Source organism: Miniopterus natalensis, chromosome 12 (assembly GCF_054644295.1).
Source record: "Miniopterus natalensis isolate mMinNat1 chromosome 12, mMinNat1.hap1, whole genome shotgun sequence".
NCBI lineage: Eukaryota > Metazoa > Chordata > Mammalia > Chiroptera > Miniopteridae > Miniopterus > Miniopterus natalensis.
Window position 1 is genome coordinate 50,835,377 of NC_142092.1, and position 15,073 is coordinate 50,850,449.

At 46.7% G+C, this 15,073-nt stretch overlaps 1 protein-coding gene across 1 annotated transcript in view; it reads left to right on the forward strand.

The window, feature by feature from the left end:
* COL15A1 (collagen type XV alpha 1 chain) overlaps positions 1-15,073 on the forward strand; it is a 93,640-nt gene that overhangs the window by 76,694 nt on the left and 1,873 nt on the right. Inside the window, exons 30-40 of the mRNA XM_087822784.1 lie at positions 1,755-1,835; positions 2,252-2,301; positions 2,412-2,495; positions 3,373-3,517; positions 7,160-7,224; positions 8,532-8,660; positions 8,805-8,867; positions 9,239-9,298; positions 9,585-9,644; positions 13,066-13,251; positions 14,762-14,877. Of these exons, the coding sequence (XP_087678910.1) occupies positions 1,755-1,835; positions 2,252-2,301; positions 2,412-2,495; positions 3,373-3,517; positions 7,160-7,224; positions 8,532-8,660; positions 8,805-8,867; positions 9,239-9,298; positions 9,585-9,644; positions 13,066-13,251; positions 14,762-14,877 (1,039 nt within the window). The remainder of the gene's footprint in view (positions 1-1,754; positions 1,836-2,251; positions 2,302-2,411; positions 2,496-3,372; positions 3,518-7,159; positions 7,225-8,531; positions 8,661-8,804; positions 8,868-9,238; positions 9,299-9,584; positions 9,645-13,065; positions 13,252-14,761; positions 14,878-15,073) is intronic.

Consider the following 15,073-nt stretch of genomic DNA (forward strand, 5'->3'; position numbering starts at 1 on the left):
ATGTGAAAGTATTTTCAAAATCACTATAATGCAGTATACTAAGAGCTAGTACAGGGCAGGGTCATGGGAGCTCAGAAGATCTTTGCTGCAAAGTGTTCTTGGACCAGCAGCCTCTTCACCCCCTAGAAGCTTGTTAGAAATGCAGAACCCTGGGCCTCACCGCATACCTGCTGAATCCGAGCTGCATTTAACAAGCTCCCTGCTGAGCTGCATGCACAGTAGAGAATGAGAAGCCCTGGCTCTGAGCATTTGATTAGCAAATGCCCACACATCAGAGAGTGGGATCGGCCAGGAAACTGGGCATGCAGGTGAGCACTCAGTCTGGTCCTCTGTCCCCACACACCCTGTTGTCCCCCTTCTGATTGAGAAGTCTGAACACTTGCAGTTTAAACAAGGGAAGGCTTTTTTTCTCTCTTTCCAATACTGACCTCTGGCTGGGATCTGTCACCCCGGCCTACCAGGTGGTGGTCTCCCTGGTGATATCTGGCCCCATGATTTTTCTGTCACTTTGGTTACAAAGTCCAGGCTGTTTTCAAACTCCATGCTCAGACCCAGTTGAAGGCTTTCCCTTCCTCCTGCTGCAAGGTGGGCCTTGGGGAGAAGGGGTGGATGTGGATTTGCTTTCTCAGATCCCCAGTGGTTCCCTTCCTCATGGGGTTCCTCTGGGAAGAGGGGGAAGGAACAGACCTTTCTGGATGCAGGCCCTAGTGAGCTGGTTGTCCTCCTATTTACTTGTGGGTCTACTCCAGCTCCCTCGGATGAGCAGCCACGTGGGCAGTCGTGAGCTCGCTGTCCTCTTCTCGGGCAGTGCCGCTGTCTGTGGTCTCACTGTGGGCGGGTAGAGGCCCCAAGAGGCACAGTCTCCAGATCCTGGCTCCAGCAGCTCCCCCAGTCAGTGAGGCCTCGCCAGGTGTGATTGCCTCTCCCACTGACCCCAAGCTGGCAGCATCATGCCTCTGACACAGTCCTTCCCCTGCTCTGGGAAGCTGAGCCCCAAACTTCATCTACACTGTGTGCCCCATCTCTAGGCTCGAGAGCATTGGTCAGTTGATCTCTCGTACCTCTTGGGAAGCAGAAATTCAAAGATCTAGTGTCCACCACTCATGGAGGTGGAGGGAGGGATCACTTCTCTTCCTAAATGCTGGACTCCCAGAAGGAGCTCATGCCTCTCTTCCTTATAAAGAGTTGCGGGCAAGGGATTGCCTGTGGTGCTGCTTCTGCAGAAAGGGTGCTTCTCACAAGCCCTGTGGGGAGCGGGGCGTCACACAGCCGGCATTCTCCCAACTTTGTCAGTGGAATGCTTAGCACCCGTCATTTCCTCTGCGGGCACTCCTGGGAGATCCTCTCCTCCCCTGACACCGCCCTGCTGAACAGGGACTGCAAGCCTGACTTGGTGTGGAGCCGCAGGCACGTGCGTGAAGCCGTGGGAGTTGACTGCAGCTTCTGCCGAGCTCCCACGACGCACTGCTGTTATCTTTGCGATCTGCTTGTCCCATCCTCCTCCCATTACCCTTCACTGTGTCTGTCTCCCGGAGACCCAGCCATTCAAGGTCGGGAATGTGTCTGCTGTGCCTACCGCTCTCTCTTCTGTCCCCATCAGTTAGCAAAGGACTTTCCACCCTCAGTGGGCAGTTGTTTGTCGAGTGCATTTTGCTAAAGGAGCTCAGTTTGAGAAACTTACTCAAAAATGTTTTGTATGAGATGCAAGTGATTTTCCACTGCTTTTTTTTTAATGCATGTGTATTTGGTGGCAGGTGTTAAAGGTGAAAAGGGAACCTGGGGTCTTCCCGGCTCAAAGGGAGAAAAAGGCGACCAGGGGGCCCAGGGACCACCAGGTATGTCAGCCCTTGGGCCAGATCTTGCCTTAGATAGTTGTCCCTGAGAAATCCAGCTGAGCCAGAAAGTGAGACTAATTATATAACGACCCCGACCGAAAGCTCCACAGGGACCTAGTCGTGGGTGACGTGTGTCCAATATGGGACATTGTCAAGAGACAACGGAAGTTCCAGTTACTCAGGCTTCCTATGAAAAACAGCCCCAAAGGGGGTCATGGATGTGCCAGGACCCCAGTGTCCAAGTGGACGTTCGGACCAGGACTGGTCTCTGCCTCCAAGCCCAGTGCCCACTCTGTTAGTTAAACCAACGCAGAGTCTCTTCCATGAGGAAGCCATCATGGTTGCGGAGGTGGAGACTTTTATGTTTAAATTTCTGAGACTGTGATTGTGAATTTTATAAAGCATTTCTTCTCCAGGCCCTCCAGTGGACCCAGCTTACCTGAGACATTTTCTGAACAGCTTGAAGGTGAGTGCTTCCCCTCGAAACTTGGGCCTGCATTGCCAAGTTCCTGAGCTTATGCCAGAGGCCACTTCATCCTTCTGACTAAATGTTCTTCGAATGCCCTCTGCTTCCAGGGGGAGCACGGAGACGGAGGAGGCCGTCCAGGCGAGCTCTCTGTGTCGGGGCCTCCAGGCCGACCGGGAAGCCCAGGCCTGGTTGTGAGTAGTGACCCCTCCCTGTCACCTTCCTTTTGAACCCCCACTTTCCTGAAACCCCCCATGTGACTGGGCAGTTGGGGAGCTGAGGGTCAATCCTTAGCCACAACTTGAGACTGGACCTAGGAGTCGGCCTCCTGTTGACTGAAGAGGGGCTTGGCTGAGGTCCATAGAGGAAAGGGGGCTGGCTAAGGCCAAATGCATTCAGGTAATTTTCAGGTCACTAACTGTGCTGCCTTGTTCATGTTAATGGTGGAAAATCGCTGAACATGAAGAGTTATTAATAGCGAATAAATACATCAGACAAGGGAGGCAGAATGGAAGGGGAGGGAGATATATTCAGAGGAGCTATTTGGTTCTTTTGATATTTCATCAAAGAGGGAGCTCTTAGATAGGCTTGGTCTTCTTAGGCTGACAAGTTCCTCCAGGCCACAAAAGAGAAAATCAAGTTATGCCTCTAATAAGAGTATGACGAGTCTGACCACAGGCAAACCCTGGTCCCAGAGCTTGCCGTGAGGGCAGACCCAGCAAAGCCAGGAGATGAGGGTTCCACTTCCAGCTCCGCTGGTAACTTGCTTTGAGGCCTTGGTCAAGTCCTGTCCTCAATCTAGGTCTCAGCTGCTTTATCTGTGAACTGCAAAGGCTAGACTAGATGATCTCTAGGGGCTCATCTGATTTTGGGGCTCTCTGGGGTTCTCTGGAGTGTCATTCAACATAAGGACTGGCATCCATCACTTGAGTTGTGCCCAAGATTGAGGATAATGATGACAATAGCTGGTATTTATTGACTTCTTACAAATGTTCTCTTAAAAAGAATAGGTGGGACTTCTAGTGACAATGGTGCTTTCTCTCTTCTGTTCCTGTGCCCTTGTCTTGACAGGGTCAGAAAGGGGATACTGTCGTTGGGCCCCAGGGACCCCCTGGTGTTCCTGGCCTGCCTGGGCCACCTGGCTTTGGAAGACCTGGTTCTCCTGGGCCACCAGGACCTCCAGGGCCACCGGGACCTCCGGCTATCCTGGGAGCAGGTTAGTACTGTGAGTGGTGCCCTCATTTATGGTGCTGCTGTGCTCAGGGTCACCCTATCCGGTGGCATGTAAGCCACACTGACAAAGGGCTGTTTCCTGGGTAGAGCTTGCCTACCTGCCTGCCTGACTGCCTTCCTTCCTTCCTCCCTCCCTCCCTTTTTGTAAAATTGAGATAATTCACATGCCATAAAATTCACCCATTTAAAGTGTACAATTTAGTGGTTTTTAATATATTCACAAGGTTGTGCAGCCATCACCACTCTAATTCCAGAATTTTTCGTTACCTCAAAAAGAAACCCTGTACCAATTAGCAGACACTCCTCTTTTCCTCCTCCCCTCAGACCCTGGCCACCAATAATCTACTTTCTACATCTACAGATTTGCCTATTCTGGACATTTCATATGAATGGAAGCATACGTTATGTGGCCTTTTGTGTTTGGCTTCTTTCACTTAGCACCGTGTTTTCAAGGGCCATTATATAGTGTGTATCAGAACTTTATTCCTTTTTATGGCTGCTTAATATTCCATTGTTACGTTTGTTTATCCATTCATCAGTTGATGGACATTTGAGTTATTTATACTCTTTGGCTATTATGAATAATAATGCTATGAACATTCATGTACAAGTTTTTATGTGGATGTGTGTTTTCAGTTTCCTAGGGTATATACCTAGGAGCAGAATTGCTGCGTCATACATGTTTAACTTCTTGAGGAACCTTATCAAACTGTTTTCCAAAAAGACTGCAACATTTTGCATTCCCACTAGCAGTGTACAAAAGTTTCAGTTTCAGCCCTGGCCAGTGGCTCAGTTAATTGGAGTATTGTCCCTTACACCAAAATGTTGCGAGTTTGATTCTGGTTAGGGCACATACCTGGGTTGTGAGTTTGATCTCTGGTCAGGGTTCGTATAGGAGGCAACTGATTTGTGTTTTTCACATCTTTCTCTCCCTCCCTTCCTTCCACTCTCTCTAAAATCAATAAACCTATCCTCAGGTTAGGATTAAAAAAAAGTTTCAATTTCTCCTCATCTTCATTAACGCTTGTTATTATTATATCTTTTCTAGTCATCCTAGTGTGTGTAAAGTGATATCTCATTGTGGTTTTGATTTGCATTTCCCTAAAAACTAATGATGTGGACTATCTTTTCATGTGTGGATGGAAACTTCTTGACCGCTTTGCCTATGCCTGGGACTTAAGAAACTTGAGGACCAGCATTGATTTTAACTCTCTATGCAAAAATTCTTTCACCCATTGGTACCTCACTTCCTCAAATGAGGGAAGCAGAGGAAAATCTCCATTTACCAAGTGTCAGGAACTCAGCTGGTCATTCTACTTCATTATTCTATTGCAATCTCACAAAGCCCTTCAAGGAAAGTATTAACATCCCCATTTTGCAGATGAGGAAAGTAAGATCCAAAGACAAGGAACCTTTCCAAGATCACACAGCTAATAAGTGACACCAACAGGTTTAGGACCCAGGTCAGTGTAGCTCTGAAGCTTGCGTTCTTCCCACTGTGCCCATGGTGGAAAATAACACTAGCAGCAATAATAGAACGATGACATCCTTTTTTGTTGCTTGGGGTGGCATGAGCCAGGTGTGGTGGAAGCACACCTGGAAAGATATCTGCAATGCCTGGAGAACTTTACACAGCCCCTTTGGGCCTGGGGCTTTGACTCAGTCTTGGATTTTTTGGCTGCAAGGTGACAGAAATGTTACTCAGACTAGATCAAGCAAAGGGAAACGTATTGGACATGAAGGAAGGGGTGAGCAATCAGTTTATGAAAGGAGCAGACATGCAGCAGGACCTCAGTTACAGCCAGAACCAGAGATTCAGCCCCTGTGAAGGATCTCTGGCCGACTCTTGTCTCAGCTTCTCTCTGTACACTAGCTTCATGTCTCTTCACCACAGACCACATCCTCTGCGTGGTCTGAAAGAAGGTTACTGACAACTTACAGCTTCTGTTGTCAGCTTGAAATCTTGGCCTTTCTTCTCAGTTTTAGTCTGAAAAGTCTTGGGATGGGGCAAGTCTTGGGAAAGGACTTTGATTGGCCTGACTTGGGCCAGGTACCCAGCCTTGAACCAGTCACCTATTGCCAGGAGGTGAGAACCAAATAGTTGTAGAGGTGAAGGGATAAATCCCAAGAGAAGGTGAAGATACTGGTCTACAAAGAAAGAAGGTGCTGGGTGGATAAAACCATAGGTGTGCACTCAACCTTGAGGGTTGAACAGGAAATACAGGGGGGGGGGGGGCATTACAGGGAGAGCACAGGGTGCAGAGAAGCTGCTGTCCATAGTAGCCCTCCACTAGGGGTCCCCAAGACTCTTTGCTCAATAGAACGAGGATTACCCTCACATAGTGTACGGCAGTTCACAACTTACAAAACACTCTCATATTTGTTATCCCATTTAATCTTCACAGCAACCTTGGGAGGGAAATGAAACAGAAACTACTGTAAAACTCATTTCATGCATGAACACACTGAAGCTCAGAGAAGGTGAGACTTGTTCAAGGTCACAAATACTAATAAGAGGCATGGCTGGGTTCCAAATTTGAGTCCTCTGACCTGCTCCCCATTGGACATTCACCACCTATGTGTGGATTGTCAAGTCCTATGTCAAAAATGCAGACTTACTTGCAATGACCTGAAAAATCTGATGCAGCAATTTTACCAGGACTTGTAAAAACATTCTTAACTCTGCAAGAGCCTTGCAGATTTGGGAGGTACAGGGGATTAGAGAGGTAGAAGGAGAGGGAAAGAATAGCTGTAATAATATTTCTTTATGCTTGCCTAAAGTCAGAGCTTTTTGTTGGGGAGCTATAAACTCCTTGAGAATTCAAAGATTGCCCTGGGGAGCTACCACCCCACTAACATTTTATGTAGAATTGTGTGCGTGCTAATGCATTTTCTAGGAAAGAGGGCAGTAGCCTTGATCTGAGTATTAGGGCACTGTGACTCTTCAAAAGCTAAGAACCTCTGGCTGAATGCTGTACAGTTTGCAAAGCACATGCCTATTTTGTATTTTTCTCAGTTCTCACCACAGCCGTGAAGAAGAAATGCCTGTTTACATTTCACAGATGAGGAAACTAGGGTTCAGAGAGCTTGCTGATTCCCTGAGGTCACACAGCTGAGAAGTGACAAATCGGGGACCTGAGGCCATGTCTCCTGGCCCCAAGGATAGGGCTCCTGTCATTTCACTGCTTTGCCCTCCTTCTGCAGCCTGGCACCTTCCTTCCTCTTTCTGAGCCTGCTTCCTCTGTTCAGTAGTTATCTGCTTGTCTCCTGGATGGACTAAGTTGTAGGAGTCAGGATGTTTTTGGATGTGAGGGACAGAAAACTCAACTTACACTGACTTATACAAACAACAGCAACAAGGGGAATATATTCACTTATAAAACAGAAAAGTCCTGGGCAGGGCTTCATCCAGTGCTGTAATCAAGAAGCCCAGCTCTTCCCTGAACCAGTCCACATGGCTGAGTCTTATGTTGGATCCAGAGTGCCCAAGATTCAGACCCAAGCATCCACGTTTTGCAGCACTGCTAGTGGGGTTGCACATGCTCCCCTCAGTGACCAGTGGACACCCAAGTCGTTGTCTAGAGAGTGTGACTTTTTCTAACTTCTTTTTTCTGCTTTGTCGTAGCTGTGGCCCTACCAGGCCCGCCCGGCCCTCCAGGACAGCCAGGGCTCCCCGGATCCAGAAACCTGGTCAGTATAGTGGCCAGTGTGTATTCATCTTCTGCTTTAGAAGGGTTTACTTAGCACTTCGGCTACAGTGTTTAGGGGCTGGGACACCTTTCTGCTGGAATTAGGCCTCCATGACAATCGCATTGGTGCAGTCCCACAAACAGAGGGTATTTATTATCTCTTTGGATGATTTCTTAAGGAAAAAGATACAGAATACAAAATCATTTAGGATTTCAGTTGTATCCTTTAATCCTTAATTCACTAAACTGTAACTAGAACCAATCATATGACATCAAAGATCAGAAGCACGAGTGTAAACAGTTTCACAACAGGCCCCTTGCTGGTAATTCAGCCAAAGGATGTTCTGCGAAAGGCTATCTCCTGTACGCTCATTACCCTGCAGGTCACTGGAGCAGGTAGAGAGCTCAGAGTTTATTGTGACACATCAGCAGAGGGACAAATACCTCACGGGGATGTCAGGAGACCTAGGAACACTCTGTGGTCTCCACAGCTTGTAGTGGGAAAATGAGCCTGCCAAACAAAAGAACCGTCCAGTGGATAATGGAATTTTGATATTTGGTGGCCTGGGGGCATTTCTGAGCCATTTGGATGCCCAGTCATTGTCTTCAAGGCTAGGTGAAAATTAACGTTTTATAATCTTTCTCAGTTGAAACAAAACATAAAAGCTCTCTTGGCTGATATTTCTTTGAGACCTGGTGCTCTTCGATGGACTTTTGCAGCTTTTCTGTCTGCTCCTGGATATGCCGAGATGACTGCCTAACCTTTGGCAGCTTTCTAGACAGAGGAATGACAGAGCCTCATTTCCTACCGCACATTTAATGTTGTAACTACCCAGCGAGGCAAGAAAGATTCAGGGCCTAGGGAGAATTGTTCGCTTGCTTTATTTCTTATTCCAAATGAAAACACATTTGAAGCTCTTCAAGGAGCAGCATGCGATAGCACATTTATCCATGTCAGTGCCACTGAGCAGCTCCCAGAAATGGAAGTGGCAGAACTTGCCCATCACTCTGCTGATAGCAGCACCCAACAAAGACCACTCTGTCTACAGTTTTTAAACATCTTTATACTCACAGAATATTGTCTTCCTGTTTTAACATCTCTATTATAACTTAGAGTTGTGTTCCAAAGTAATTCATGCTTTTGTTTTATCAAAAAGATTGTCCTTTGGTTACTGATGAAGTTATATATCGCTCTATGGCACATTAAGCCTTTTCATGGACTAAGGGGGCGGGCTTATATTGGACTTTACAAGGAAGCCAGTTTCTTGAGTGTGCCACTGCAGTGTTTGAATTTTAAATGACTGACAGGTGACAGCCCTGAGAAGCATGGACGACATGCTGCAGAATGCGCATTTGGTGATAGAAGGGACGTTCATCTACTTGCGGGACAGCACTGAGTTTTTCATTCGTGTCAGAGATGGCTGGAAAAAATTACAGGTAATCCTTCAACTTTCTTGTACAAACTGCCTCCAGTTACCCTTGAGAAGTAACATCTACTCCTGTAAATGCAATTTTTCTGTTTTGAAAATAGGTGGACATTTTCTAGTTGTTTCATTTTCAATGTGCTCTTTTTTCTTAAAGCTGGGAGAACTGATCCCCATTCCCGCCGACAGTCCTCCACCCCCTGCGCTTTCCAGCAGCAATGTGAGTAGCTTTCCTGTCTTGCATCTTACTTTTTCTTGCATCAGCAGTGACTGAGTGCCCCTGGGTACCCGACAGCAAGCTCTCCAAACTCTGGACAGCCAGCTTTGCATGGTTCGGTATCTGGCAGAAGGCCTGCCTGGAGTGACCAGTTGCCGACAGAATGTTCTCACTATGTAGTGGAGTTCATCTGGACCCCGAGGCTGGAGAGCTGTTCCCATGTCGTAGCTGACTCCTCCTGGGCAACGGGCTTTCCCTCTCTTGGCCTCAGTTTATTCATCTGTGGCATCATGGTTGGTGTAAGGGATCTAAAAGAACCCTTTAATATTTGACACTCATCGGCAACTGACATTGTCCATTTCTTAACCCTACAGCAACCTTTGAGGCAGGTACTATCATCCCATTTTGCAGATGAGGAAACAGGCTCTGAAGAGGTGACTTGCTCTATTAAGGGGGTGAATTGGCTGTAAAACATGGGTCTTCTGCTTCGCTGACTCAGTGTTCTTTCTAAAAGGTCTGAGAATATTCCTTCCCTTCTAAGGATTATTTTTTCACTTGAGCATGTAACCCTTCCCAGTTAAGAGTGGCCCAAAGACCATGACAAACTATTTAAAGTATCTTTTCCAGAAACACTGCATTTGTACCTCAGTGTGCTCTGAAGAACAGATTGAATGAAATGAAAATAGTCAGAACTGTTTGTTTTCTTTTTTTACATAATAGCCACATCCGCTTCAGCCTCCACTGATGTCTGTTTCAAATGTCAATTATGGGAGGCCTGCAGTAAGTACAATTCATGCATTTACTCTGCAAATGCTGAATGCGTGTCTACTATGTGCTAGGTTCCATGCTGGGCACAATTCCCACTCTCAAGATGCATATAGACTAGCAAGAGAGGCAAACAAACAAATAGGTAATTACAATACACTATGTAAGTCTTTCTGGTGAGGCAAACACAGGAAGCTGGCAGGTACGAGGAAGATCAGAGAAGTCTGCATTCTTTAGAGGAGGTGACCTCAAAACTAAGATCTATAAGGCAGTTGAGAGCAGGAGAGATCCAGGTGGGCAGAAGAGAGTAGGAATTCCAGGCAGAGGGCGTATGGAACAGAGGGAGGCAAGGCATTTCTGTAATTCTGAGTATTTCAATCTTGCTGGAGGAGTAGAGGGCAGAAGGGAGATAGATGTTGAGTCTGTGAATGGCACAGACTAGTCCTCAAGGGCCTGTAAACCAAGCTAAGGACTTTGACCCTCTCCAGTGGGCAATGGGAACCATGGAGGGTCTTAAGCAAGAAAAGGGTATTATAGGGTTGGCATTTCAGAAATTATCTTGGGTACAGTATACAAATGGATTGGAGGGGACAAGACCAGGGGCTCAAAGACCAGGTAGGTAGCTACTATACTATGTGGATAATGGTCACAGCAGTGAACAAGTAGATAAGTGGGCAGATTGGAGAGAAATTAAGGAGACAGGAGGGACAAATCTGGCTATATACTGGATATGGGGAGGTGTGGATGAGGGAGTTCAAGAATGATGTCCAGGTTTCTGCCTGAGTAACTGAGTGGTGATAGTTTCCTTTCCAGGGTCATTTGTAGGAAGTACAACTCTTGTCCCTGCTATTAGTTTGCTCCACTATCTCTACAGGCCAGCTTCTGCAAAGGTCTTTCTTCCTGCCTCCCCTCCACCCCCACCCCAACACACAGTCATAGGTTATATCTACAAAGCTTACACACAACTTTGGGTTGCCATGGCACTGATCCTGGCTGCAGATCAATGTGATCTTCAGCTGCAGAGCCCAATACTACCTGACTCAGTTCTCAAATCTTGAAAGAGATGTTCTATATGGGTCATCTTGGGTCAGTCACCCACTCCTAGACAAATCAATACTGGCCAAGATTTCATGGCCTAAGACCACTCTTTTTAACAAGAGTTGTGGAAACATTTTAGCAAAGAACAAGGCATGGGCTTGGCAGATACCAGAAGCATGTTTCCTGTAGTGCTTTCCTCCACCATGCAGGGGCTCATGAGGGGCCTAGTAAGTCTGAGGCACCTGTAGAGTATCTGAGTGGAGACTTCCAGGAGGGAATAGGCTATGAAGATCTGAAATCCTGCGGTGGGTCTGGTCTAGAGGTATAGACTTAGAGTTTTCAGCTGAGCCATGAAAGTGATGACAGGGTGGTAGGATTCCTGAAAGAGAATATGTACAGTGAGAAGAGATTGGACCATGAGGAGCTCCTCCTCTCCCCGCAAAGAAAGGAACTGATGAAGAAATGTAAGAACGGGAAGGAAACTGAGATGCCGTAGTCAGAGAGGAAGAATGCCCAGTGAGGTAGAGGCCAACAGTGTCAAATGCTGCCAAAGGGTCCATCAATAGAACTAAAAGGTGTCCTTCAAATTTAGAAACTAGAGAAAAGCATTCCTGTAGCATGAAGAGATGCCAACAAGATTCTAGTTGGTTGAGGAGGTGAGGTGAGGAAAGAGAGAAGCGATTATAGGTAACCCTTCAAAAAGGTTAGCTGTGAAGGGGAGAAAAGTTAAGGCAGTAACTACAGGAATTTAAAAATAATATTTTATAAATTCTAAAGTAATACCTATTCATTGTAGGAAGTTTGGACAATCAATACAAGGCTGAAGAAGAAACCAGTGAATCACCTGTAATTTTACCAAAACTATAGCCATTCATAGAATCACCATTTTAACATTTTATTTTAACATTGTCGTCTTCATAAAAATGATACATATTCATTTTAAAAGTGTCCTAGCCTTTAGAGAAATACAAACATGAGTGCACAAAAGCCCCTGACCCCCCCGTTCAGAAACAGCCACCATTCCAGACATTTGTCTGTGTATCTCCTTAACGAAAGAGATGTGGAGATGAGAGGCATGGCAGGGAAGCCCTGAACCATTGCGCCTTTCCTACATGTCCCCTAGTATCGGGGAAGCCAAATGCCATCAAGGCTTCTTGTGACTTCCCTTTGGTGTAGGCACCAGAAGGACACTGGTGGAGAGTGATGAGGCCATAGGGTCTTTCCCTTTGGGAGCCATAGTCTGCAAATACATGAGAGGGAGGAAGATGGATAGGGACAGTATAGCCAGCTGGCAAGGGCTCAGAGGACCAGGGTTTATGGGGCTGGAAGTCTGGTGGCCTGGAAGTGGTCATGGTGAGCGAGCATCATGCTGAAGCCCTCTCCTCCTCCTAAGGACTGGGAATGTAGGTGCATAAAATGCTGCTACCTGAGGGCTGCAGGGAAAGCCTCATGTCAGCGGGGAGTGGGGCTAAGGTGGTGGTGCTGGACTTCTTCCCAGTATGGTCATAAAGGCAGAACCAGGGTAGATAACAGAAAGAAATTAGGGAAGTAGTAGACTTAGAGTCTGTCCTTTTTGAAATGGAGAAGAACAGGGGTGGTGAAATGGAGAGAAATGCCAAAGAAGTGCAAGGATGCATGGGGCAGTCTAGACATTGTGTAGTTCATGGCCAGCTGTGGGCAACTGGTTGCACACTTGATAAGCAGAACACAGATATGGCGACACTTGATACAGCAGAAAGGGCTGGTAGAGAAGGCTGGGTTTGGGGAGCAAGAGTGTGGGAGGAAACAGACCATGGAATGGTTTTTATTTGGGCTGCTGACCAAGGTGGCAGGGACGTGAGGCTAGAATTCTGGTATGACCCCATGTTTCCAAAAGGGTCTCTCCCAGCAGTCTTAGTAATAACTATCATGACTTTCTCCTTTCAATGCCTTTTCCCTCTGGCCCCTCAGAATCAGCCCCAGGCCTACTCAGGAGGTAGAAGAAAAGGCAGGAGGCAGGTAGCTTGGTGTAGTTCTGGGCTCCAGGACCAAAGACGGCTTAAAACTCTCCTGGAAACTGAACTGCACCCAGGAGTCTCCAACAAATGGTGGGGGCCTGATTCAGATCTCTGAAGTGGTTTATTTTGTATTGTTTTTCTCAGATATGGGAGAATTTCCCACCACTTAGAGCTGTTCAGAGAGCTGACACAGGCTGCTTTGGGAGACCTGAGCTCTCCTTCACTGGAGATGGTCAAGCCAGGGTGGGAATTCCATCCGCAGGTAGAGATTGAATAAGGTGCTCTTGGGTGTGCCTTCCATCCTAAGAAGTCTGGGATCTCATTAGGAATGTGAAAGCTTATGGGACTTGGTCTTTGCCTTTAATTCTTTAACTGTACTCTCTTCTCTCACTTTTTTTCAGCTGCACTTGGTTGCTCTGAACATGCCATTTTCTGGGGACATTCGAGCTGATTTTCAGTGCTTCCAGCAGGCCAGGGCTGCAGGACTGTTGTCCACCTACCGAGCATTCTTGTCCTCCCATCTCCAAGATCTCTCCACAGTTGTGAGGAAAGCAGAGAGATACAGTCTTCCAATAGTGAACCTCAAGGTAAAAATAAATGTTGTCCCCGTTGCTTCCTGGATACACTGGTCTCCACAGGGACTAGAGACAGTTGCCACTTTCTTACATCATCTGAAGTTTGCTGGTTCTAGGCCCAGACTGTCCCTGATTGGCTGTGTGACTTTGGGTGGGTCACTTTGTTTCTCAGGAACTTAGTTTTCTAATATTTACAGCAGCCCCTCCTGCTTGGATGGTATGACTCATGGAGCAGACAGGAGGAAGGAATAATAAATAACCTCTTTCACTTAGCTTTTCTAATGTTTACAAAGTACTCTACATTCATTATCTTAACAGATACTTCCAATAAAAACAGGGAGTTATTCTTTTGTCAGATGAGGAAACTGAGGCTCAGAAGGAGAAAGAAGTTTGCTCAAAGTCACTACAATGTAAAATTAGTTTCCTTGACCCCCATATCTGGGCCTCTTGGTTCCACCTGGGATGCCTTCTGTAGGGCATCGGCTGAGTGGCATCAGAGAACAGCTGGTGAGCAGTGGGCCCAGGGCTGCACCCTGGTTTGGTGTCCTCAGCACATCTAAGCTGCCAAAGCCTGGAAGATATTTCTCTGCCCCCATTTTGGAGCAAGGCAGAGCCTCATAGGATCCCTCAATGGTATAAGTATACCATGGAAGTAGCTGACTCCTTTAAAGCTACAGAAGTACAGCTCTGTTACTGCTCACACACATCCTGGGTGCTGACCTCCCACTAGATCTCAAAGGTATTTGGAGGCCCTCTGGCCCCTGGGACCCCAGAACTCCAATTTGGGACCTTGGGGCTGGCACGATCCATCTGAGCCTATGCTCAGCACTTTCCATCTCTGCCAAGGTTCTGTTCCACCACATTCAGCCATCAAATTATTTGTATGGTTCGGATACAAATAACTGAAGGAAACAGGGCTCCTTCAGAGAAAGGAGTAAGAGATTTAGCACCGTAATGTGGACTGGCACAAATTTGAAGCTCAGTATATACATATAAAATTTTTAAAACAATAAAAATAAGGACCTAAAGCACACTTTTGATGAGGGTGAAACTTGGTTTACATGTCATAAGGGAAATTACCTCAAGAAATAAGCCAGTAAAACTGAAAGGGTTCAGGAATGGATGATAAAATCAAACTACAGACATTTCCTGAGTCCTCACTCTGCCTCTACGATTGGGGTTGGTGACTTCAGTATGAGGTGGCACCTGGTCTTAAAGAATGAGTGAATAGCCCTGGCCCGTGTGACTCAGTTGTTTGGTGGTGTCCGATGCACTGAAAGGTTGCCAGTTCAATTCCATCAGGGCATATGCCTGGGTTGTAGGCTCGATCCCTGTAGGGGGTGTGCAGGAGGAAGCCTATCGATGTTTCGCTCTCACATGGATGTTTCTCTCTCTCCCTCGCCCTTCCTCTCTCTCTAAAGTCAATAAAAAATCTTGAAATAAGTTTTGAAAAGTATGAGTAAATAGTCCATTTGCAGGCTGATGGTATAATGATTTTAATATGGCATTTTTGTTTTCATAGGGACAAGTACTTTTTAATAATTGGGACTCAATTTTCTCTGGCCATGGAGGTCAGTTCAGTACACATGTTCCAATATATTCTTTTGATGGCCGAGACGTGATGACAGATCCTTCTTGGTAAGTAGGAGTGGAAGCCTCAAAGTATATGGTATGATAGACAGTTTTAGGAGACATTCTAATCATGGGATGCTTTTGTCAGCTGCCCCTCTGGGGTGGTGCCAGCATAAAGCCTCAGGGAGGCAGCTGAGGGCCATGGAGAGAGCCCTGGCTTTGGAGCCAAGAGACCTGGGTCCAGGACCTTAATTGGGATCTT